At 46.7% G+C, this 26,304-nt stretch overlaps 1 protein-coding gene across 3 annotated transcripts in view; it reads left to right on the forward strand.

Annotated features, from left to right (window-relative positions):
• Positions 1-370: 370 nt before the first annotated feature.
• Positions 371-26,304, forward strand: part of PARVB (parvin beta) — a 38,561-nt gene continuing 12,627 nt past the window's right edge. The window contains exons 1-6 of one of the 3 annotated variants that reach the window (XM_081005675.1): positions 371-511; positions 17,218-17,307; positions 19,928-19,998; positions 21,656-21,758; positions 23,953-24,093; positions 25,005-25,120. In XM_081005675.1, coding sequence (XP_080861801.1) covers positions 397-511; positions 17,218-17,307; positions 19,928-19,998; positions 21,656-21,758; positions 23,953-24,093; positions 25,005-25,120 — 636 coding nt within the window. In that variant the 5' untranslated portion in view covers positions 371-396. Of the gene's footprint in view, positions 512-9,046; positions 9,158-12,813; positions 12,869-17,217; positions 17,308-19,927; positions 19,999-21,655; positions 21,759-23,952; positions 24,094-25,004; positions 25,121-26,304 lie in introns of those variants that run through there. The other 2 variants (XM_081005677.1, XM_081005676.1) reach the window with 2 other exon arrangements.

Consider the following 26,304-nt stretch of genomic DNA (forward strand, 5'->3'; position numbering starts at 1 on the left):
GACCTGGCTTCAGTTTTCTTTTCCTTTCTAAAGAGAGCGATGAGCCAGGCACGTGCTCAGAGCCACTCCCCCCCCCGCCCGTTATTCTTTGTTAAGCCTTTGCTCCAGGCTACGGATCCGAAGGTGCGGGCGACAGAGAAGCCCCGCCGGCTGGCCCTTCCGGACCCGCCCCTCGGCCTCCCACGCCATCGGCGGGCGCTGCGCTCTCCGTCCAGACCCTCCGTCCCCGGTGGGGATGCGCCCTGGCGCGCGCGCGCCCCGCCTCCCCTCACGGTGCGCCCCGCGGCGGGCTGCGTGTCTCCCGGCTGCCTCCGGCCGCCCTCCCTCCCGCCGCGCCTCGCCCCCTCGCAGCACCGGCAGGGAAGCCTCGCCGCCGCCGCCGTCCCGGGCGCGCCCATGTCCGCCACGCCGGTGCGCTCGCCCACCCTGCGGCCGCACAGGATGAAGAAGGACGAGTCCTTCCTGGGCAAGCTCGGCGGGACGCTGGCCAGGAAGAAGAAAGCCCGAGAGGGTGAGCGGGGCGCCGGGAGGGCGCACGGCGGAGAGGAGGGCGGGGGGCCCGGGCCCGGGGCGCCCGGAGGACGAGGAGGAGGAGGAGGCAGACCAGGCGGGCTTCCGTGTGGGGTGGGGGGACTCGCGCAGCCCCAGAAGCGGGCATAGGATCGCAGCTTCGCGCCGCCTCTCCGCTCGGAATGCCGAGCTCCCAGCCCAGCCCGCCGCCCTCTGATTATTTCCAGTTGTCTGGAAACTTTCCTCGCGGCGCTGCTGGGTTTCCCGTGGAGGTAGCCAGGGACAATGAAGCGGGAAGGGGGCTGAGGAGAAGATCCCCAGGAGTTCTCTTCTGTCTCCTGTAAGACGAGTGAGGCTTCCGCGGGGTAGAGTTGTGCCAAATGACTGTGCCAGCTGGCGCAACGGGCTCCCCTTGGAGGAGCAGCTCAGATCTCACTTGCATTGCAAACGAGTAGCTCTGTTGGAACCCCTGTATCTTCCTGCCTCTCTGCAATTTGGGAATAATGATGCTTTTCTACCACACACTGTTGTTGTAAAGGTGATCAAGAAATGATATTATTGGTGATTTGCAGGGAGCGAAACAGGTCCCCACCCTTCTTCGGAGGGCTTCCATGGCTTTGATAGGTGCACTGCAGGCAGAAATGGCAGGGGAAGCTTTTCCTGCCATGGTATCATAGAATAGTAGAGTTGGGAGGGACCCCTAGGGTCATCTAGTCCAACCCCCTGCAATGCCGGAATCTCAACAATGGTCACCCATTCAATGAAAAACTTCTTTTTATTGTTGCTGCTAAAGGCACAGATGGAAGCACGTTCGGGCAGTGGCGTAGCGTGGGGGGTGCCAGGGGTGCCGGCCGCACCGGGCGCAACTTCTGGGGGGGCGCGCTCGCTGCCTCCGGAATCGCCCAGAGCCCCATGGCAGCGGCTCTCAGCGCTCGCTGCGGAAGGCGCGCCAGGCAGCCCCTCCTCACCGACGGGCAGCGTTCGCCTGCGGGGCTCGGCCAGCGCGCAGGGCTGGCCGCATGGAGTTGCCGGGGAGCCGCCGCCGCCTGCCATGCCGCCCTGGCTGCTTCAGCCGCGTCCGACAGCCGGCTCGAGGCTCCTTCCGGCCAGGTCTCCCGATGGGGTGCTGCGGGCGGAGGCTTCGGCACCAAGCGCCACGCCGCCCACCCGCCCCGACGGGGCCCGCCCACCCGCGCCGGAGGCTGGCCAACCCACTGGCCCCAGAGGCGCCCCCTCCCCGCGCCAGAAAGAAGCCGCGTCAGGGCTAGCCGGGCCGGGGAGGGAGACCGAGAAGGCTGCGCCGCAACGCCCAAAGACGCGCGTCTTGGCGCAAAGGGGCCCACGGCACCCAGACGCGGAAGGGACCCTCTCCCCCTGACCCGCCACTGAACTGCAGTTCCCAGCTCCCTTGGCAAATCCCAGTGCCCAATCCCCATGCTTTATTTGAGGCAGGGGTCCTTTAATTGCAAAAACAACACCACGGAGGGCAGTAGTCACTACGAAATTTGCCCCAGAGTAGAGCCGTCAGTATTAATGACCATGGTTAGGGGTTAGGGGGCGCAAATTACTTGCCTTGCCCCGGGTTAGGGGGCGCAAATTACTTGCCTTGCCCCGGGTGCTGACTACCCACGCTACGCCGCTGCGTTCGGGGAAAGGAATGTGGCAACTTGGTGCTTCAAATATAGGTCATGATTAGTGTAGAGAGACAACTTATCAAAGTATGCAAGAGGTTAGCAGACTAGCACACATATAGTGTGAGGGCCTAGAATAAAAGGGTGGGGGAGGGTGGAGGGTTCCCACTCGCTCTTTAGAGAGAAGGGAAGCATTGAACAAGCCGTTCTTTGAAATCCTTACAGAAGTAAATCAGAATCCTTTGACTAATTTCACATTGTAGCCAAGACATATTTAAATGGATGTATTTCTTAACCACCCCAGAAATTGGAACAAGTGCTCAATAAACAGCAAATATGATTTAACCTCTGCACAGACTTTGTGCAAACAAATGGGGATGGATGCCCAACAAACCGCTTGTCTGAAGGGGTCCTTGCTGGAGGAGGAGGCGGCATTTCACAACTACAGCTCTCCTCACCATGGGACATACCATAGAGATTTCCTATCCCTGAGCTAAATCTCATTGCATCTTACTACCACCTGATGGGGGTTTAAGCACGGGTGGAAAAGTTGCTTGTCAAAAAGATAAAGGGACCCCTGACCATTAGGTCCAGTTGTGACCGACTGGGGTTGCAGCGCTCATCTCGCTTTATTGGCTGAGGGAGCCAGCGTACAGCTTCCGGGTCATGTGGCCGGTATGACTAAGCCGCTTCTGGCGAACCAGAGCAGCGCACGGAAGCGCCGTTTACCTTCCCACCGGAGCGGTACCTATTTATCTACTTTCACTTTGATGTGCTTTCAAACTGCTAGGTTGGCAGGAGCAGGGACCGAGCAACAGGAACTCACCGCATCGCGGGGATTCGAACCGCCAACCTTCTGATTGGCAAGTCCTAGGCTCTGCGGTTTAACCCACAGCACCACTACCCTTGAGCTAAACCCAACTCCACAAAAATGGCTCTACTCTGTCTTGAAATGTGGTTCACTGCACACCAGAAACTGGATGCTAATCCACCATTGTATAGGCTAGTGGTATTTTCTCTCCACCTCCCCAGCTCCAGGTTATTTATATGCAACTTTTTTCACAAGTAAATCTGTTCTCAAAGCTGTTCACAGGGGGAAAAGTGGCTTACACCTCCCAGTCCTATTCATGTCTATTTGGAAGTTCAATGTGAAGAAACAGGGGGGCATTGGGTGTCTTTTAGGGCACATTCCCCATTCATACGGGCAATTGTGATGCCAGCAGATCTGATAAGTGTCTTGCAGACAGAAGGTCGCAGGTTCAGTCCTTGGTGTACTGGGATAAACTCCTGCCTGAAAACCTGGAGGACTCCTGTTGGTCAGCGGGTAGAGTAGACCGTCCTGAGTTAGAAGGAGCAACTTACTTTGAGGGAAGCTGCCCAGAGTGGCTGAGGCAACCCATTCAGATGGGTAGGGAACAAATTATTAATAAATTTCCAAGTCATAAGTTGAGTTTGTTGTTGTGAAAGTTACACAGGGTTTAGAAAAATGTTGCAATGAACACAAGAGGACTAAGCTGCAGTCAACTGGCAGGAAATCCAGCAGTCACTTCCTTCAGTTGTGTCTGTTTTGATTTCTGAGCTGATCAAAAATGTTCTTGGCTTTGATGTAAAAGATTGGGGAAGTGTTACCAGCATTCTTTTGAATGGCTATTAAAACAACTCATTTTAAATGAACTTAACAGTGGAGCACTTAAGTCCTATTTAAATGTAATGCCTTGTAAGAAAACTCATCTGTTTCCTGGACTTCCTTGCCTACACTTAGTGTTGGCGTGCCAGGGAGCGTGTGCCAGGGGAGCATGGCACCAGCATGTGACCATTGCAAGCAGAACAGTTGAACTTTAAGCATGGAACCAGTTTCATGGCATTACTTGGAAAAATTCTGCAGATTTTCCAGGGACTTGTTTAGGATGGCACCCTGATGGAGCCTGACCTTAAACATGTTCCCTTGGAAATTATGTCCCACTGAGTGCAGGAGGACTTACTCCATTGTAAGCATGCTGAGAACTGTAGTTTTCATTGCCTCTTAATTTCAAGAAGATAAACACAAGCGCATAGCTTCCCAATGTGGATCAAAGGAAGTTGCTTCCCTTCCCCCTCCCTTTCCTGCCGGACTTCCTAGCTTGCCACATTTCCTTTCATTATTAACATTTTAAAATGCAAAGGTTTGCAGCTGTTTTCTCTAGATCATCTGTTCCCAAGCTGTAAAATGATGTGCATGGAGCTGGGGCTTAATTTGATCCAGTGCTTGCCAGCAGTGATGGAAAGACCCGCTCAAGGTTATTGGCCATTAATCTGTTGTTCAGTTTCCCATACAGACCAATGCTGGTGAGTCAGTTTGGCCTTTGTGCCCTTTCTGATGCCCTGGGCAAAGGGGGGTGGGGAGAGAACAAATTCCTATGCCCCACAAATAACCCAGAGGTGCATTCTAAATAAAAACACACATTCTACTCATGTGAAAACACGCTGATTCCTGGACCGTCCGCGAGCCGGATTGAGAAGGCGACTGGGCTGGCGCTGGCCCCCGGGCCTTAGTTTGCCTACCCATGCGCCTAGGCCATAGAAAGGTGTCAGCTGAGGGTGGGGTGAGTGATTGTATGAAAGCAATGGGCCTCATACATAGTTGCAGAGGAATTATTGGTCCTCATGGGAAGGCAGCAAATTGACCAGAGCAGTCAACCGCGTATGAATACACAAGATTCTTTAATGTTTGTTTCTCATGACCCACTGACTTAGGCTTGCGGGATCTACTTTGTGTTTTATTTGAAAGAACCTTATGATCCAGCAATAATAGCCAGGTGCGGAAGATAAACACTCCGGATTAAAGAGCTGGGTGTGTTTGAGCAGCTGGTGAGCAGAGGGCTTTGCTTTGAGTGCCAGGATGGACCTGGGTCCACAGTCCTTCTGCCCACAAATCAGTTCCTTGACTTTTCTTTGTTTCAGCTGATTAATTTCCATTTGGGATTCATTTTCTTGTTGCCATTGTCAAACAATTGGGAGCCAGAAATCTTGGCCTATTTACTGTACGTTAGCCAGAGATCTCCCAGGAGATCCCAATCTATGGCCTCCCACTCTTGCACTAACTGTTCTCCCATGTATTACTGTGGTGTCCATGCACAGGCATTTAAAATTACTGTGCCATGACCATCCCGGTATCTTTGGAACCCTTTGTCTTTATAGAAGATCTTCCCTGATCTTTCCTTTCCAGAGAGTCCCAAGGCAGGCAGTTCACACTTTAGTCGTCTACCTTAAATGTGATCTCTTGCTTGTAGAGTAAAGGTTTGTGTGAAACAGTCTAATTTGAAAGCTGAATGGAACAACAGGTGAATGTTGTGTTGTTTATGTGAAGGTCCTTCTTGGGTTGTAAAAGTTTGCCTTGTAACCGAGCACGCACAGTCCATAATGCTTCCTGTGAATTTATTGCTGCACTCAGCGACTGCCAAGTGCGCTGGGTTCTGCTGAGTTTGGCTGTTGTTTTGCCAGGTTTTAGAATCATAGAATCATAGAGTTAGAAGAGACCACAAGGGCCATCGAGTCCAACCCCCTGCCAAGCAGGAAACACCATCAGAGCACTCCTGACATATGGTTGTCAAGCCTCTGCTTAAAGACCTCCAAAGGTCTTTTGCCAGGTTGTGTTATGAGCGCAGCTTTTTGGCTAGAGGAATCTTCTCAGCTGAATTGATGCCGCTTCTTTAATTAGCTGGGAACAAAGTGGACTTCCTTAGTAAGCAGCATTGTGCTTTTTTCTTTTCTTTTGATAGGAGTAGCTTAACCAACGAGGCTGAATTTGGGTTTAGGCTGTTGAAGTTGTTAAGCGGGGAAACACAAGGCATGGCAAAAGCAGAGAGGGGGGTGGCAATGGCAAAAGAGGAGGGTTTGCAAAGGGTGCATGCGAACAAAAGCAACTGCAGGCTTCGTTACGCTTGGATGCTGCTGCTGCGGCTACATTTCTATCGCACCTTTCTTCCAAGGAGCTCAAGGGGACGCCCATAGCTTATGTTCTCTTCATTTTATCTTCGCAACAGCCTGTGAGATAGGATAGAGCAATGGAGACAATGTTTGGCCCGATGTCACCCAGTGGACTTCATGGCTGAGTGGGGAGTTGAGTCCTGGTCTCCCAGGTCCCGGTCCAGCACTAACCACTATACCTGAGATTGAGAACTATGGGGTCAAATGAAAACCAATACCCCCCCTCCCCGAAACACTTTTAAAAGGCCATAAAAGGCCTGGTTAGAAAGAAACATTTTTGCCTGGTGCAGCAGAATCAAGGACCAGGGATGATGGGAGTTGTAGTCCAACAGCTTCTGGAGGGCCACAGCTTCCACTTCCCTGATGCAAAGTAATGTTAAAGTAAAAAGTGCTTTGGAACATGCAGAGTCCCTGAGACATTGTGTCCCCCCCCCCACCTGACACGGTCCAGCCTGATGTGGCACAGCAGAGGCCACGTTTTACCAGACCTGGTGAGAGATACCTGGCCATGAAGAGATGGCATGGAGAGAGTCTACAACGGGGGTTGTTTTGATGAGTATTGATGAACCATGGACAGTATTTAGTTTGAAATACAGCACTGAGGTATCTTCCATTTACAGACTTAGCAAATTGCTTGGGCTTCTCGGCATTGCAAGCTTTTGCGTAAGCATAGCAGATAGAATTCTGGACTTGGATTGGGAGACCTGGATTCAAATCCTTGATTAGCTATGAAGTGTATATGGTGACCGTGGGCCAGTCTCCAAATTTCTACCATATTTACCTCGTTGGCTGTTGTGAGGATAAATTGGAATAACCTTACAAGGATATTACCCGGGATAATTCCCAACCATTAATGACAAAATTAGCATGGGTAGTAAAGATGTACTTTATTTTAAGTGTGAGTGTGTGTGTATGAGAAAGGAAGCATTTTGTCTCTGGTTTCACTGAGATAATTTTCTCCCTTCTTTATTTTTCTTTTGACCACATAGTGGAAAATTCCGCAGAAGTTCCTTGGCTATAAAGCACCCACACCCACCCACCCACCCACACCCGTATGTTAAACTTCCACTATACTAAAGTGTGTATGTTGTGGGGGAAGGCTAATACAGTAGTTCAAATGCATTTTGAAATTTCACTGTCCTCTATCTTAATGCAACATTGGGATTGGGATTAGAAAGGTGTGGTTCAAATGTGGACACGCAATTCGGAGACCTTTGGGTAAGCACCTGCCTTTTACAAGTTACAATTTGAAGAGTTAAACTACGAAACTCAAAGCACAGAAAGAGACTTTCAGAAGCTTAGAGAGAAACTTTCAGAAGCTGGCTTGGGCAGAGTCTTTCTGTGGCTTCCCCTGGTTATAGTAGAATAGTGGAGAATTAGTAAATATGCTGCAGAGACTGAGTCTGGGAGCTATCCTATGTCACATCACTAAAAACCCAATTCAGTAGAACTGGAGGAAGCCATTAAGTAATGCATGTTTACTCATAATTCAGTCTCATTGTGTTCAGTGGGGCTTCTTCCCAGGAATTGTGTTTAGGACTGCACCAATCACATGATGGTTTCTTCACATCAAGATAGGGAGCTTTTAATCCCCCTCAAGCGCAGGGAAAAGGGAATTGGGATGCTGTGAGCTCAAGGCTTGCTTCTGCTCACTTGTTTCTGAATAGACTGGTTGTGTGTACTTCTTCCTGGCTCTTCTGTTGGGATACAACTTTCACCCTTTTGCTAAACCCTCAACTTCATCATATGTTCACTTTGTCTGGAAATAATGTCTAAGCTTCACTGGGAAGACAGTTGCTGTTATGCCTGAAATAATTTTCAAACTGCTCTGCTGCATTTGGAGAATGTACTGCAGTGATAATTTGCTCGAATACTCTCCTGCCAAGAAAGGAACTTGGAAAGTGTAAGAAAGTAACGGGGGGGGGGGGTGTGTCTCCAGAACCATGAAAGAAAATTCTACAGCTCTCTTCTTTTATCCCAGGCTCAGTGAGATTTATTTTCTACATAGGTCCATTAAATTCCTACTAATGCCATTCAGACATTTCGGGATCTTGAGGAAAGAGTGCGAAAATTAAATAACCCCGTTTACTAACTAGGGGAGCCTGTGTTTTACTGGTCTTTTCTTGGTTTTAGCATCTAGTCCGCATCGCAAGGGATTGTTGCCTTAGGAGAGTGAGAAAAATTCTCAGGGATGACTCACACCCTGGCCATCACTTCTTTAATCTTCTACCCTCGGGCAGGAGACATAGAAGTATAATCAGCCATACCAACAGGCTAAAAAATAGCTTCTATCCATGGGCTGTTGGGCTGTTGAACAAAAAATAACATAGCGAAATTGACTTGCGAGGTGGTGTGTTGTTTGAGAAGAGATTGAGTGTTTGGGGATGGGATGGAGGCTCGTTTAATTTCATTATACACAGGTATTATTATTATTATTATTATTATTATTATTATTAAAAGCTGTGCCTTCCCAGGTAACTAGCATAGCATAGCAAAACCCATGGCACAATGCCATTGCTTTCTTTTCCAGCTGCTGTATCCTGGTGAGCATCTCTGGTGGCCTAACCATGGTTCAGCAAGGCTGTTGGATTTGGACATAACATCAAGGCAGTGTTAGAAAACAAGCCATGGCTCATAAGCCAACAGCAACCATAGCTTAACATTGTGCTTTGCTGCCAGAAAGCAAGCCATGGTTAGCCTCTTGGATGTGTTCAGACATTCAGACAAATTACACTTTGGCTAAATCAGCTGTGGCTTATCGTATGTGCAAGCCAGGCCATTATTCCCAAACTTGCCAGGCCTAGCTGGTTGCAGCTTGCTGGGGGGAAATGCACATAAACAGGAGAAGGGTGGAGCATGTTTTATCATCTTCTGTAGCCTTCCTGCATAGTCACTTGTGTTCCCCAAACTGTGCCTATCCTTCAAATTCTTAACAATTACCCAAGATGTTGCAAGTAATGCATTGCAGTTGGACTTCTGCAAACTGAAGCAGGGGTGGAATCAACTTTTGTCTTTTCTCCCTGACCTCGGATTGACCATCCTTTTTAGCAGTGAGTTCTGTGGTCTTGTAATGATTTATTTCTCCTCCTTCCTTTTGCTTTTAAGCCGTTGCAGTGTAGATATGTGTTCCTTTGCATCACATCTAGACAAAGATGTTCTGTTGGAAACATGGGGCTTTTCCAGGTTGAATGGGTCGGCTGCTGTTGCTGAACTGGTGAACTTGATCAAAAGAGCTTATTTATAAGAGCCACCAGCTATAATCCTTGGGGAGAACTAATCCTAACGTATGCCCAGCTTGTTGGGAATATAAAAGAATAGGGAGCTGAGGTTGCTTACTGCATTCCAGATACAGAGTTAATTTGATAAAACCGGGCTGAATATGCTTTGGGTTGCTGGCTGGTGTCATGGAGGAGCAATTTGCTCATCATTGGCTCTTAAACAGCCTTGTGTTTTGGAGGTTAAGAGGGGAAAATGAAAATGGGCAAAGTGATATGATCACTTTGTGGAGTTTTGATCTGTGGTAGTTTGTTCACAAATGGAATTCAACTCTTCATACTTCAGTCATGAGCCAATGGATTTATAAGTCTGAATGATGATAACTGTTACCACCAACGTCCGTGGCAGTTTACACAGTGACACTGCCAAATGAAAGGGCTCTGCCCTGAGGAGCTTACAGACTAGAAGATTTTGCCTGAGGGTTAGGCAAAGGGGGAAAGAAAGCAGCACAGGTAATAAGGATGGATATGAGAAAGTGCCGTTGTATCAATCTAAGCCTTATTGCAGGTGGCGGATAGGGATTGAGATGGCCATGCCAAGCGCCTCATGGGAAAAGGGGGGTTTGAAGAAGGGGGGGACACATGCTATTGCCAGAATGGTGCCCTCCAGCTGCTGTTGGACTCCAACTCTCAGCCGCTGCAGGCAGCACGGCCAGCAATGTTAGGATAATAGTCTGTCAACATTTGGAGGGCACCAGGCTGACCACCTTGATGTAGCTGTTCCTCCCTCCCCCCACAGATATTTATTAAAGTTTTCACAATCCAATAAAAATAGTTTCTAGAACAAATAGAATCAAAAAGACAAGAAAGAGAGGAGAGATAGAACAAGAAAGGGGAAAAGAAAGGAGGAGGAGAAGAAAGGAACAGAGAAATAAGAAACGTAAAATTAACACCAGTAATAATCATAATAAAACACAAAATTACATGTATATAGCCCTCTGTCATAATTATGCCTTGACCTTCAATCCACATACAAAGAAGTGAGTCTTCCACTGGATCTCAAAGTCTTCCTGGATCTGAAAGCGCTTTGGAAGCAATGGCCAGCCAATTCAGAGACAGACAGAAAGGTACAAAGAAGCACAGAAACTGCGCTGGGTGTTTCTCATGTACCCAAATTGCAATTTCAAGTCTCTCCAGGATGGAGGTGGTACCTGTTTCCATTCTACAAATGGAGAACAATGAGGCAAAGGTTGTCAGTTGATGGGATTTACTGTTTGTAAAAATCTCAATTCTTCTGGTTACCTCCAAGGAGTAAAAATCTCCAGGTGATCAGACTGAGAAGCTTTTGGACACGGGAGATGAGCTGGTCCTTGCTTTTTCTCATGTCTCCTGTCTGCCAGAAATGACTGACACATGCCAGCAGGTGGGCTGGAAGAGAACCCATCAGAGGGCTGGTTACTTTGAGGGACCTCTTTGCAAGACTGTCTTTGACACAGCCAGGAAGTTCGCTACTGCAGCTCTGTAAGAGGTCCGCAACTATCCTTCATGCTCTCCTAAAAGCCGGGCAGAGCACCATTGTGGCTTCACTTAGGCGGAAGATACTGTGTCCTCTGTCCCATAATTAGCCGCTCTATTCAACATCATCATGACAGCTGCTGTTTTCCAATACTGCGAGGTTCAGACCTTGGATCAGAAATAACTGCAGCTAAAATTAAATAGCAGTTATCATCCGGCTTCCTTTTCCAAGCAGCCAGACTGCTGATGGCCATTAAGAAGAAACTCGATTGTTAGGATTTAGAAAGCGGCTGCAGTGAACTTCAAGGTGCTGCTGGCTTTGAACTTTGGGGTTTTTCGTCTGCTGTAGACAGGGAAATTGCAGCTTGTTTGTCTAAGAGTATTTTGCAAGGTGTGATTAAAAGGGGGGAAGGGGTTAAAAGCAATTTTTAAACATAGAATGGTAGAGTTGGAAGGACCCTGGAGATCAACTAGTCCAACTCCCTGCAATGCAGGAATATACAGCCATCCCATACGGGGATTGAACCTGCAACCTTGGGGTTGTCAGCAGCACACTGTAGCCAACTTCTCATATTAACTGTATCTGAGGGCTAATTCCCTGTGGATTCTTACTGTGCTGTTATGTTAACATAGAGAGGAAGGAACCATGACAGTTGCCCCATGACTACCATTCCTTTATCCATCTGTTATTGGAGCCTGGTGAGGTGGTGACGGCAAATAATTTTATTATCTATTCATTTTTAAAATAAAAAATATTGCCCTTCAATGTAAATATTTCCAGGGCAGCGCACAATGTTAAAACTATTTAAAACTGATCTCCAAGAGACAATTGCTGGTGTCATCAACATCTCAACCTCCAGTCCCATCGCTTCAGACCGTGGACCAGGCTGGCTGGGGCAGAGGGAAGGAGCCGGCTCAGTTCCTAAGAGCTCCAACAAAATTCTGTGCGACATAATAAGTAGGCTGTAACTTGAACTTGGTCCAGATGGTGCTGAACCTCCTCCTTCCACTGGGGGACACCTGGGGCAGAGAGTAGGTTGGTGCCCTTGAGTGGTGTAATAGAGGGTTGGACTAGGACCTGGCAGACACGGGTTCAAATCCCCACATGGCCCAAAACCCTAAAATGTATTTTATATAATCGACTTCTTATTTTTATTTCTATTCTTTGTATATCGTAGTGTTGTTTTATTGCTATGGCCGATGGCTGACGCAAATAAAGATTCACTCCTTCATTCCCCACATGGCCACTGGGTGACCTTGGGGGCCGCTGTCTCTCAGTCTAACCTACCTCACAGGGTTGTTGCCGGGATTGAAGGAGAAGGGGTGGACATTGTACACCACCTTGAGCTCCTTGGAGAAAAAAAGAGAGAGATAAATGCAGTGAATGAATGAAGGAAGGAATAAAAAGTAGGTTTCTCCTACAGCAAATGGTTGATATCTCGGTGAATGTGGGTGGGGGAATAAAGGGGTTGTTATGGTTGGGGAGCGGGGGGACTCTTGTAGTAAAGGCACAGCCTCCTCTCAGTTTTTTGCGCCCTGGGCAGCCTCCACACCCGGAAATCCCACGGAGGTGAAAATGTGATGTGGGGCAGTTGCAGAGGTGCTCTTGCACCCCAGAGGTCTTTGCAATGCTGAGAGCCAGGCTCTCCACACGGCATAATGACAGACTTACCTCACAAACCGGCAGCAAGAGGAGAAGGGCTTCCTCCCTCCGTTCAGGCTCAGAGAAAGTGGCGGAGGATTTGGCTGTGGTGCGGGCAGCCCATTCTTCGTGAGTTTCGCCCTGCCCTGCCATGTGCTTCTCTTCCACCCTCCTCTTCCCACCCCTCGCAACGGCTGCTGCCCGGCCGTCTCCTCCCATGTCACTGCGACCAAATTAACCCAGGCTTGCAGGTCAGTTCCTGTCCATCTGCCTCCTTCCTTTTTAGACATTTGGGACTGTCCAAGGCTGGTCTGCAGCAATACGTAGCCTTACATTCCAAGGGGCCGGAATGGCAGGCCTGCTTTGTAAAAAACGCAAGAAAACGGGAGGTAGGAAAACGTGTGACTCTCCACTAACCCAACCCCCAACTTTTAGAACTACCTGCATGGAAGAGGAATATTTCCTGGCGGTGAGCTTAAGTTTTCCGTCCCAGAGCAAGTGGTAATGTGATGAGGTTTGGGAGTTTTCTTCATTGGGACATTTGATGCTCTCCTTTCCAGCTTAGTGCTTAGTTCAGAAATAGAGCACAGCTCAGCAGTCCTGGCAAGTGGGATTTAAAAATAAAAAAATAAAATTAAGGACAGAGCATATTCTCTCTCCCCCACACCTGCCTGCTCTTTGTTGAATTGCAGAATGGGGAGGATCATTGGGCATGATTTATTTTTAGTTCCACATTTTAGTTCCTCTGCCAGCTTCCGAGTCCAAGGGGGTGTTTGGGAAATGCAGGACATGATCTGTTCCAGAGATTGCAAATAGTTGAAGCTGGGGCGGGAGGGAAAGAGAAACCAAGACCATTGATTTCAACAATAGAAAACGAGCTTGCTGATAACGGCTGTATCAAAATGCGCTGTAATATGAGCCTGAGAGCATGCTTTGCGGTGGCGCAGTGAGGCTAGATTGGCTCCGTCCGCACTCTTTGTTCGCTGGCACAACAACAATACTTCAGGTTAACTAGAGCTGTGTGTGCGAGTCTGTCCAAGTGCAGAGATATCACTGGTGTTGGACCCAGAACTAAGGTTATTTAAATACAAAACACGCATCGTCATGATGTGATGATCACATTTGCAGCAGTTGTTGATATCATATGCATAGGATTGCCACCTGAGCAGAAAGATCTGTTCCCAGGGCTCTGGACCTGAAAAATTCAGCATTCTGGCCTTCTGATGTTGGCAGAACGAGGCATAGGAGCAGGAGTTGGTTAAAGAGTTGGCAAACACCACCTTGAAATCCTTTATTGGTCTTAGTTTATTTATAGCCATAACATTTTCCATGTATTTCTCTCCTCAAGCAGTTTTTGGGCTTGAAGCAATTACTCTAAGGAAAACACTTTTGAGGGAGCTAAAGTTAGACTTGCTAAGAAAACAGCATTGAGATCGGCAGAGTGGGATCGATAAGAAATGGATATTTGCTGGGCCATTTTTGAAGTTTACAAACGTTTCGAACCCATTACTGGTGACTGCCAGGATGCAGTTTTGCTGACCAGTGCCATAAAATAATAGTTGGCAATTTTGCTTCTGTTTCTTTAGCAAAAATATGCTGTAGAAATAAGGAGCTTCATTTTATTCAGAACCCCCAATTGCAAACTTCATCTGGCAAGCCGTTTGGAGGCCCAGTGGATTTTAAAAGGCCCACATGCAAAGTGCAGGATTGGCTTTGCGGTCTGTGCCTCATTCCTGAGGAATCCAGATATGCTTCATATCCTGCCATAATTTGGAATGAGCTCACATTTGAGTACAGTCATGAGGAAACCTGCTGTTAAATCATTGTACGCTCATCCCCTGGGGACTTGGTTTTGGCGTCCAGCACAAACGTTGCGTGTCTGTTATAAGAATTATAATTCTCATCCATTCAGCATGTGGGCAAATGGAGGTGTTCCGTTATTGTTGGAGATGTTCTCTGCTCCCGAGTAATCCAACAGCAGGAAAGACGGCGTATTTGCTCTCTGCCCCCCTCCAGTGTCCAATATATGGGAGAGGAAGGTTAGAGCTGAGTGGATGTTTGAACATAGAAATGGAAACATACAATTGTAGACTTGGAAGAGACTCCAGGGATCATTTAGTTCAACACACTGCAATGCACCAACCTCAACATCCATTTTGAAACCATACCAGACCCTGCTTACCTTTGCAAATGTGCTAGCGGTTTTATTAATGCACCACTCAGAGGAATGGATTGTTCTTTACTTCTGAAATTTTAAACCAACGAGCTTGCTGGACTCCTACATGACTGTGTGCCTCATTAGATGGGCCAACTAAAGTCTCTCTTGTTTTCCCATTTAAATCTCCTTATTCAGCTTGTGCTAATTAGGGCAGCAAATAATTGGTGTGAAGCACAAAGCACTGTGAACATTTGACAGCTCATGTTCTCTCTTCCCTTCCCACTCTTCAGAGGATCCTAGGAGATCTTTGCCTTCTTCACTCAGTGTTAGAAACTGAGGCATGAAAGCGAGGAGCTAAATGGCACCTTAAACCTAGGTTACGGGCGCAACAACAGAATGTCTAGGCACACTTTTTAATGACAAGAATACAAAGCTGAAAATGAAAGATCTTAAGCTAAAGTCTTATGTTCATTTTTCACATGATCTGGTCCTTCCCCAGCCCACCCCCCTAATACTCTTAAGAGCAGGGGTCAGCAAACTTTTTCAGCAGGGGGCCGGTCCACTGTCCCTCAGACCTTGGGGGGGGGGGCTGGACTGTATTGGGGGGGGGGGAATGAACAAATTGCTATGCCCTACAAATAACCCAGAGATGCATTTTAAATAAAAGCACACATTCTACTCATGTAAAAACACACTGATTCCCAGACCGTCCGCGGGCCGGATTGAGAAGGCGATTGGGCCGCATCCAGCCTCCGGGCCTTAGGTTGCCTACCCCTACTTAAGAGGGTCTCTTCTCCAGTCTTCAGAGAGTGGGGGGGGGGGGGGCAGAAAAAGGTCCTTTCCTTCCACTCTGCAGTTTTAATCTGAAATCTGCGCCCAGAGCTCAGAACCTACTTGCGCTAATGAAATTCCCTGCCACAAAATGCGCTTGGAACAGTGGGAGTTCCGAACACTGCCTTCACTTCAGCCTGAAGGTCTACAGAACTTGTAAGCGCCTTTTAAGTACGGAAAGTGGGGTTTTCACAGTCGCTCTCACTCTGCCCTCCTGCTAAATAACTTTCTTTTAAAAGGCGCTTTCGGACTTTCAGGTGAAAATGTGGAACAGTCCAGCCACTTCACTGATCCAGAATGCACGGGAAGGAATTTCTTGTTTGAAGGGGCTGCCATGCTGAAAATCAACCTGCAGGTGGAAAGCAGATCTGCCAGGGAGGAGGAGGTGATTTGTGACATGGGACGCTTTAAAATTATCCATTTCCTTATCACCTTCTGCACACAGATCTCATGGAGATGTATAAGATACAATAGAAACAGTTGAAAGCAACATAGAAAACTGAGCAATTTCCCTACTTCCCTGTGTTTTGAGGTGTACAGTTCTGTGGCAAACGATACTGTTATACACACACCCTTACTGGTGAGACTCAAGGTGGCTTACCAATAAAAACAAGAACTGTTCAAAACATAGAAAAAAGCACACATTTTCTTGTATGTTTTAATTGCCTTACTACAGAACTAGATGTGATGACACATAGTTGTCACTAACAATGGCAAGCTACTTTTATTTGTTTGTTTGTACCCTGCCCAGGGATGCCAACTTGAATAAAATACTGTGGGGGCCAAGGTAAGCTCCGCCCCGTATAATCGATCCCATGATGCAGTGCACACACACCATTTAAATGGGAATGCCCATCAAAGCCACCCAGAGTGGCTGGGGAAACCTAGCCAGATGGGTGGGGTATAAATAAAAAATATATATTAAATTATTAATTTTTTTACTGTGGGGCCAAAGCCCCCATTGTCCTTAGGAGTTGGCTCCTATTAAACCACCCATCTGTAATAATCAGCTATGAAACTATGTGCTGTGATGCCCTCATGTTTTTCCCTATCCTAGTTCCAGGTGGAATCTAGATACATATAAAAAAAATGTTCTAAACATCGCCATCTAGTGTCTTTGCAGTTAAAACACACTTAAAACGTTTTATTTGCAGCTGTATAGCTGAGTCTTGTGCCGTAGGTAAGTCAACTTGGTGTTTACTACAGAACTGCTAAATAGCACTTACTTGTCAGCTTTGACCCCACTCAAAAGGAGCTTCAACTACCTTGTGTGTTGTGTGTTGTGACATCATCTCTCCAGTGCGTCATCTGATGGCTCCGGATAATATGAGGGGGAATGAAACGAAGGGAGAAATAGTCTCTGGATGTGTACATTTAAAGCACATTCCCCACACCCCCGAATCCCAGGAATTGTAGTTTGTTAAGGGTGCTGGGAATGGTAGTTTTTTTTGTGTGTGTGTGTGGGGGGTACGCTACAGTTCCCAGGGTTTTTTGCAGGTGGGGTGTGTGCTTTAAATGTCTTGTGTTTACACAGCCTCAAAAAGGCAGCTGCGGATTAGGAGGGCTGCAAACAGCCACAAAAGAGAGAGAGAGTTTGTGTGTGTGAGAGCAGGGGAGCTATTCACTAAAACAATTACATTCCAGTGCAAAAGTGAAGCTAAGGAATGTTTGGCTCTACTCTGAATAAAAGTGAAGCAAACGGACAAACTGTGCATTTACTAATGTCTGTTGGGTTTCCCTTTTTTCCAGTGACTGACCTGCAGGAAGAGGGTAAAAATGCTATCAACGCGCCAATGTCCCCTGCTCTCCCTGATCTGCACCCGGAAGATACTTTACTTGGTACAGTATATAAATGCTACTTGTGGATTAAGAGGTCTAAACAAAAGAGCTTCAGTTACTGTGGAGGGAGAACAGAGGGATCAGGCTTGACATAATCCACCTGGAAGAGTGCCAGTGAAGGGCTGGAGTTTTGTGGCACAGCTTCGCTGTCTTTTCCATCATCTGGGGTGGAGTCCCAGCATGCAGTTCTTCCCCTCATCTTAAAATTCAGCGCTGCATGGCAGTGTCTGATGAAAAAGCACTGCAGTTCCACAATCAACATGATTGACCGGAACGGGAGTGCTAGCATTGCAACCAGGAAAGCTAATGTAATGTCTGAACGCAGCCTGAGAATCGGGGGGGAAGCCTTGACAATACAATGGAGTGACTGGAACAGGAGGAGAGAGACAAACTCTTGTCTGGGGAGGTCACTTCCTGGTTCACACTGGAGAAGCTATTTTAAAATGTTTCCCAAGTGGAGCAGAGTGACGCCAATGGTGAAATCCAGGATTTTAATCTGGCTGGGATTGGGCAACTGTGTGCTCATCCCACTCGCTCTCAAAACACTAGTAGTGGCAAAAGAGCAACACTCCTTTTCTTTGCATCCCAGTTCTTATTTAATGTAAAGCGATTTAAAAAATAAAAACCCATGGCTCTGCCTGCTACTGCAAACTCCAAGCCGCATGCAAAAGGGGCAGTGACTGCAGAAGAGCTGATTTACAACACCCCTGCAGTGTTGTGCAACCTGAGTGTGTTACACCTCTGCATTGTTATCCATGACTCTTATCTCCCATTTTTGTGTGTTTTACTAGAGGAGAAGCATCTACAACAACCCTTTCATTTTAAGTTTCCCCTGGCCCAGCTGAACAGTCCATCATTATTGTGAATTGTGATATGTTAGGTTGTTTCTTTTGCATGCTGAATGTTGCACTGTTGTTTTGTTGTGCATTAACTTGGTGTTAATTTAATTAGTGTGGTGGCATATACAGTAAGTACTTTACATAGATAGATAAATCAATAAATACTGCATAGTTTGTTGGCACACCTCTATTGCAGGCTTGAGGGCTGTGCTAAGAGACAGTAGCTTTAGCAGCTAACTCCCTGTCCCAAAGATAACACACGCATGTCAGGAAAACACTGCAACATTTTGGCTGCAGGGCCCACTCATATAACTCTGAATAGATTCGGCAGCATAAGGATATCAACCGAATGAGTCTGCTAGAACAATGCATTGTGCCCTTTTCTTTTAAAAAGAAGAAAGGGATATTCATTTATGGACCTCTCTGGGAAGCATATTCTATGATACAGCAAATATTTCTTGCTCATCACCACAGACCGTTGTAAAACATGGATAAGTATACATTTATTTAAGGTAAGAACAAAGTTAAAATAGACATCCGGGAATTACACTTACTTTGAGTTTAATCAAATTAATGAGTCACCTTTATAGTCCACTGCCATTTGATTCAAAGTACTTGCTCGGATTTCTTGGCAAGAAAAAACTCATTTTAGCAAAAGCAAGGCTTAAGTGTCGAAGGAAGCCTTCCTTGTGCGAACCCCCACCCAGGTTTGGGAACGGCATGTGCGCCTTGGCTTCTGCATTCTGCTGTGCTCTGCATCTGCACTGCGGAGGGGGGAGGGGGAGGCCCCTTGGCGCCCTGTTTCAGCATCCAGCTGCAGCCGTGAATCCGCAGCCATGGGGCAACACCAAGCTTATTGTGTGACAGCCTCTGGAATGGAGCCACTGTGCCCAGGGGTATGTTTATTAGCCATGGTATTGGGAGGTGCCTTCAGGCAGATTCACTCTCACTCTCACCCTCTCTTTTTCTTTTTCTTTTTCTCCTCCTCCTCTTCTTTTGCCTCTTCTTTTTTTTAAAAAGAGAAATAAAGATCTTAGCAACCCACTCCACAAGACTTTTGTGAGGACAACCAAATACAGTGGTACTGTGGTTCTCAAACTTAATCTGTCCTGGGAGTCCATCGACTCCCGAAATGGTTCGAAAACCAAGGCATGGCTTCTGATTGGCTGCAGGAGCTTCCTGCACTCAAGCGGAAACCGTGTTGGATGTTTGGCTTCTGAAAAACATTCACAAACCGGAACACTCACTTTCAGGTTTTCCAGTGTTCGGGAACGGATTTGTTTGGCAGCCAAACCATTCGGGAACCAAGGTTTGACTGTATGGAAAATAAAACATGCTTTGTGAGTTTATTATAGGACTCCCAAGTCCACTGACACAGTAGGTTTTCCATTGGAGCAGAGTGGCAGTCCTCACTCTCTGCCATCTTAAGACAATAAAGGAAAGGCTGGATGATGAAAAAGGAACTGATCACCCACTTGCCCCTCTGAGGAGCTGTGCCTTGAGGACCAGAAGGGTCAGGTCACCGTGTTGCAGGCCATGTGATTCACAAAAGGGTGCGGCCAGTTTAACTTTGAGGAAACTAGCCCTGTGTGATCTTGCATCCTTAGACATGCCACGTCCCCGTGATGGCTTGATATTGCTTCTAACTTTGTACCATGACTGGGTTCTTCCGCTTATGAATCAGGCCGCATCTGGCTTTTGAGAACCCGTCTCCAAGGCAGTGTGCTTGTGTGTGTGTCCCCTGATGGCTCTAACTCAACGCTTGTCTTCTAAACCGGCAGAGGAGAATGAAGAACGCACCATGATTGATCCCAACTCAAAGGAGGAAGCCAAATTTAAAGAACTCATCAAGGTAAGGGCTTCATTGATTAGTAGCTTTGCCTTTCTTTGCTGCAAGAACACACACACTTTTCCAAATTGGAGTGGAAAACTGGCTGGATGTGCAGCTGCTGCCTGCCTGGAGGTGGTAGAAAGGACGGTGCCATTTCAGATTCAATGCAGGCAGGCAAATCACATTTTTAATGCCCCCCCCCCATTAAAAAACAAAACTGCACAGGGAGGAAAGTTGCAGCATTTCTGTGAATCATTCTCTGTGACTTTGGTTCCACAGAAGGAAGTCCCCATCAAGTTGGAGATAAAAGTGTGTCCTGAGAAACGAAGCTATTGATATCTGGTGGTGATACCTTCCAAAGCAAAGTCCCAGAAAATTCAGCTTAGTCTATACAGTGGTACCTTGGTTTACAACCATAATCTGTTCCGGAGGTCCGGTTGTAAACCAAAACAGGTTGTAACCCAAGGCGCGCTTTCGCCAATTGGGCCTCAAAAAAAAAAAAAAAGGGTTGTCATCCAAAAAAAGGGACACGCACTTCTGGGTTTGACATGGTTGTAATCCAAAACAGTTGTAATCCAAAACGGTTACAAACCAAGGTACCACTGTATTTGTCTGTCGCCTGAGGAAGAATGTGGGTGGTAGATTCAGAGCTGCCGGCACTGTGTGTGTTTTGAAATGATTAGAACATTAACTGTCATAGCTTTGGGCAAGACCAACAGTAGAATCAAGTGCAGAACAGAAAGGGCTAAAGGAAGTTCTCCCTGGGGTTATCAGTAATAGCTGACTTGCAAGTTTTTCCATAACTTGGAAGGTAGCTCAGATGGAATAATAGGATCATTTTTAATTAAATAGCTTAGACTAGTTTGAAAGATCTGGTGGCAGTCATTGGAATGCATCTTGAATTAAGTACTGTAGTGCACAATCTATTGCACAATGGCTTTGCAAATCTTTTTGGATTTTCCAGTGTATGTTGGTTTTAAAATTATGCACACCCATGTAATGTACAGGACTTCAGGACTGGAAAATCACCTTGCCTGAAAAATCTTCTCTCTTTGCACAGAGCCATAACTTAGCCACACATAAGCTTTTTTTTGTTTAGACCTCTTAATCCACAAATAGCATTTATATACTGTACCGAGTAAAGTATCTTCCGGGTGCTGATCAGGGAGAGCAGGGGGCATCGGGGTGTTGATAGCATTTTTACCCTCTTCTTGCAGGTCAGTCACTGAAAAAAGGGGAAACCCAACAGACATTAGTAAATTCCCAGTTTGTCCATTTGCTTCGCTGATACTGATATTTTTAGTTGGTTCACTAGGGTATAGATCCGGGACGAGGAACTAGGTCTAGTTGGTGAGCCAGATGGTTATCTCCCCACCTTTTGTGGGCTAAGTTCTGACTGGTGGGTGGAGCTGCCCACCTGTCAATCACTTGATGTCGCAGTAACATCAGACGATCCTTTTTTGCCTGCATGGGGCTTGCAAGTGTTTTGCAAAGTGCTATTTTTGTGAGATGCAGCCGAAGAATTTAATTCTAATACAGGAAATCTGGCACCATAATAAATTTCTTAGTTTTCCAGAAAAGTCTGCTTGACTTGAGGTCCACCCCACTTAAAAGGATAGAAACTAAATAATGTATTAGGACCAACCAAGTAATCTATGTCTTTCCTTTATTGTCCCAGGTTTTAATTGACTGGATAAATGATGTCCTGGTTGAAGAAAGAATCATTGTCAAGCAGCTTGAGGAGGATGTCTATGATGGGCAGGTGCTACAGAAGCTCTTGGGTGAGTGGCTGCTGTAGGCAGGTGGCAGTGGACAGAGGGCTGGAGCTGGACCGAGGGAATCTGGGGTTGAATCACCACTCAGCCATGTTGGTCGCTGAGGAAAAGCAGGATTTGCTAAAACAAAAGGGCTGTGTTTTGGACTTGAGACTAATGAAAAGGAGGCAACCGTACCCTTTTGCTTCCATTTTTCATTGACCGTAGTTCAACGTTACAGTATTTCCATAGCTTCAACTGGTCAATCTTAAGTATGTTTTTTGAGGCAAGCCAACTGCACAAACCATGGTTTGAGGTTAACCATGGTCTGTCGAAACGAGCCAAGATGGGGCAAGCTTTGATTAATAATAATAATAATAATAATAATAATAATAATAATAATATATTTATTGTCATTGCCCCCTTGCCCCCTTCGGGGACAACGAAATTACTTGACTGCTCCATAAAAACACTAATTAATCAATACAGTATAATACAGCAAGGGAGATTAGATGACTTTCAAAGTCCGGGCTTCCCATTCAGGGCCGAGATCGCTCTGGAGAAGAAGCTGTCCTTAAGACGGCTCGTTCTTGTCTTCATCGTCCTGTATCTCCGTCCCGACGGCAAGAGCTCGAAGAGACAGTGACCAGGATGCGATGGATCTTTTACTATGTCCAGTGCCTTCCTATGGCACCTTGTGGCATAAATCTGCTCTAAGGTGGAGAGTGGGCAGCCAACAATGCTCTCTGCTGCCTTAACAACCCTGCACAACCCCATCCTGTCCTGGGTAGTACAGCTTCCGTACCACACACATAAGCCATAAGTGAGCACGCTCTCAATGGCACAGTGATAGAAGGCAAGCAGCAGTTTCTGCGGAAGATGGTTTTTCCTTAGTATTCTCAAAAAGTACAGTCTCTGCTGCGCCTTCTTCACAAGCCCCCTTGTGTTGACACTCCAGGATTAATCAAAAAGTGGAAGCAAAAGGCTCTCCTTGTGGCCCTGCCAGATGAGGAGAGAGATGGTTCTTGTAATGCTAAACCAGGGGTAGGCAACCTAAGGCCCAGGGGCCAGATCTGGCCCAATCACCTTCTATATCTGGCCCATGGACGGTCTGGGAATAAGCATGTTTTTACATGAGTAGAATGTGTCCTTTTATTTAAAAAGCACCTCTGGGTTATTTGTGGGGCCTGCCTGGTGTTTTTACATGAGTAGAGTGTGTGCTTTTATTTAAAATGCATCTCTGGGTTATTTGTGGGGCATAGGAATTCTTTCTTTCTTTCTTTTTCAAAATATAGTCCGGCCCCCCCCACAAGGTCTGAGGGACGGTGGACCGGCCCCCAGTAGGGAACCAAGCCAGGAAGTTGCAGTTAACCATTCCTTGGTTAATGTATTTCAGTCAAGCCTGTGCATGAAGCCGCGGCTTATGATTCTTTGCTTGTTTGAAAGCCTTTAACCATCATTCCCAGTTCACACGTAATGGGAAGCTATAGTTTACTGCCACTTGACTCTCATGAAGGGATGAGCAAAGGGGGCTTCCGGGTGCAGATCCTGGTTTATGAAGCCAGGATTTGAGTGGTGTGAACCAGGTGAATGAGACCGCCTTAGTTCCTGGTCTGTGACAGCTTGACCTCAGTGGTCCATGACTGATTACTGCAATATGCTTTATGTGGAGCTGCCCTTGTATCTGGTCTGGAAGCTTAACCGTTTGCAAAATGCAGGAGCCCAAATGCCTTAAGAACTGTCTGATCCCTTACACTCCGCCTTGATCACTGAGATCCTCTGGTGGGTCACTCCTGCCAGTTCCCCACATCCCTGGGGTTTAGTTGGCCTCCACTGGGGTCCAACCCTTTAGTACTGCAGGCCCTGTCCTGTGGAACTCCCCAGCACTGGGCATTTGGCAGAAACCACCCCTCCCTTCTTTCAGACATGTTTTGGAAACCATCTTTGTTTATGGACAGGCCTTTGAAATATGAATTTTCTCTTTTTAACCAATCAGATTGGATTTATTGATGTTTTTAGTGGATACTTTTGTTGATTTTATTCTTATTGAAATATAAGCGTGGCTTATAACCATCTTAAAATATAAATAAATTTTAATTTCAAAAAGCTGATGGGTTTGTACCTGGCCAGGTGAGGAACTGGCTGCAGGGGGTCCATGTTCCCCATCCCTTTTGCGCTACCTGAAGAATCTTGTTTCTGCTTGTCTCTTTTCCCAACCCAGAGAAACTTGCTGGCCGTAAGCTCAACGTGGCCGAAGTGACACAGTCGGAAATAGGCCAGAAACAAAAGCTGCAGACTGTCTTGGAAGCTGTCCACGATTTGCTGCGACCCCATGGCTGGGCCATCAAGTGGAACGTGGACTGTAAGAAGCTCGTCTGGGTTGGGTTTGCCGTGGCTCCAGGGCAGAGTTGCTCCACTGCCAGCCCCTTTTGTCTCCACTCAGATAGCAAGACTGGGGAAGATCTTTGCTTGAGACCTTAGGAGAGCAGCTGCCAGTCAAAGTAGAGAGTACTGGTCAGGTAGACGCACATCTGTGTAAGGCAGCCTGGTGTGATCACAGAAATCCCCCTGCCCTGGCACTGGGCAGCTTAGCAAAGGCAAAACAGTATTCTGCAACTCGTGTACATTATGCAAAATGGCTTGATTTGTGTCATTTAGCTCATTTTGCATGATTTCTGCCGCTCATGGGGGAGGAGCAAGTTGCCATACAGGACACTGAGCCCCACTGACCACTCAAAGCTCTTATTGAGACACCGTTCTGATGTCAGTTTTCATCTGCTGTTCCCCATATGTTCCACCATATTTTTGTACCCGTGACTAAGAACCTGCTTTTTTCAACTCCTCGAGTGGTTTAACAGTCAATCCCTCTTGTGCATTGTAGCTCTGAGAGGGGAATAGGCACCCTTGAAAAACTACAGGTCCCATAACTCTTTGGGGGAAGCCATGAATGTTTAAAGTGGTCCCATGGCGCTTTCGGTGTGTGGTTTGAATGTGACCTGAGAGAGACCTGGTGATGCAAGCAAAAGGAATCGGGGAGGAATAAAGATTCCCCCAGCTAACTTGCAGTTGCCGTGGGTGGGGGTTGGAGTGGAAAAGAGGTGCAGTTCTGAAGAAGAGACTCTGCGGAAGACCTAACGGAGAGGCAGAGTTCTTGGGCCCCTGGAGGCAGAAGGTCAACCCCAGATCACCGATCCAAAACTTACCCAGAAAATGTTTTCCCTTAATTGCCTTTTAAAATTTGTGTGTCTCTATATATCTGTGTTTCCCTTCAAGCAATCCATGGCAAGAACCTGGTGTCCATTCTCCACCTGCTTGTAGCTCTGGCGATGCACTTCCGGGCTCCCATCCGACTTCCTGAACATGTTTCTGTGCAAGTGGTTGTCGTAAGGGTAAGGGCGTGTTGAAACCTTATGTATGTATTTCCTACAGATATTATCCTGTTTTCTGAAAGTTGGTTACACTTTAAAGCGCTCTCTCTCTCTCTCTCTCTCTCTCTCACACACACACACACACACCCCCCACCTCGGAGAATCAAGCTCTAGAACTGGCCTGGACCTAATTTGAGAGGTTTGCAAATAGTAACATATAGAAAGTGGATGAAACTTTTAATCTGTTTTTAGTGTGTTGCCGTTTTAACTTTTATGAAAGTCTTAAATGGTTCTTAATTCTTATTGATAATTTTATTGCTATGTCTTTTCTGTAAATTGCTCTGAGGCTTTGGCTTTGGGGTTTGTTTTAAGAGTCAATCGATAATCAGTCAGTGAAATAATAATAAAATAAACAATTGCTCTGAGCAGAAATGGAGAAGCATAGGCAGTGATGGTTTGGCTTTATTGGCCACATGTTCTCCTGCCATTAGATCAGGAGTGGCTAACCTGTGGCCTTCTAGACAGTTATAGAATCACAGAATTATAGAGTTGGAAGGGATCCAGAGTGTTATCTAGTCCAGCCCCCTCCAGTGCAAGAATCTTGACACACGACGGTCTCCCATCCAGTTTGAAACCATACCAGACCCTGCTTAGTTTTACAAATGTGCTAGCAGTTTTATTTCTGCACCACTAGGAGGCTGTTGGGCTCCAACTCCCAGCAGCCACATCCAGTGTGGCCCAGTGGTCAGGGATAAAGGGAGATGTAGTCCAGCAACTCCTAGCACTTCCCATTCAAACCATCCCTGCCTTAGGCATACCTGAGATTTGCTGGTCTGTCTGTTCTGGCACATGGAGCAAGTGGAGCTGATCACATCAGTGCATTAGGGCACTTTTCAAGGGTCAACAAAATCTTATTTTGATTATACGGTCACATAGAACAGGTATTCATAGTTTCATCTCTAGTTGGAATCATTTTAAATATAAATAGTTTATTTAATTGTTAACGAATTGCTCTCAGCTCTAACGGCTTGTTTCTATACATGCCAAGGCTTTTAATTAAGCTGCCAGCCTTTTTTAGAGATACTTCTTTTCCGAGATCAACTTGGGAAATGTGTTGTCCCAGTGGAAATATTGTACACACACCCAACTCCCAGCTGGGGAAAGGGAGCTGATCCCTTAGATACAGAGTGCTTTTTGGATTCCAG

Source organism: Podarcis pityusensis, assembly GCF_964106645.2.
Source record: "Podarcis pityusensis genome assembly, chromosome: 5".
Taxonomy (NCBI): Eukaryota; Metazoa; Chordata; class Lepidosauria; order Squamata; family Lacertidae; genus Podarcis; species Podarcis pityusensis.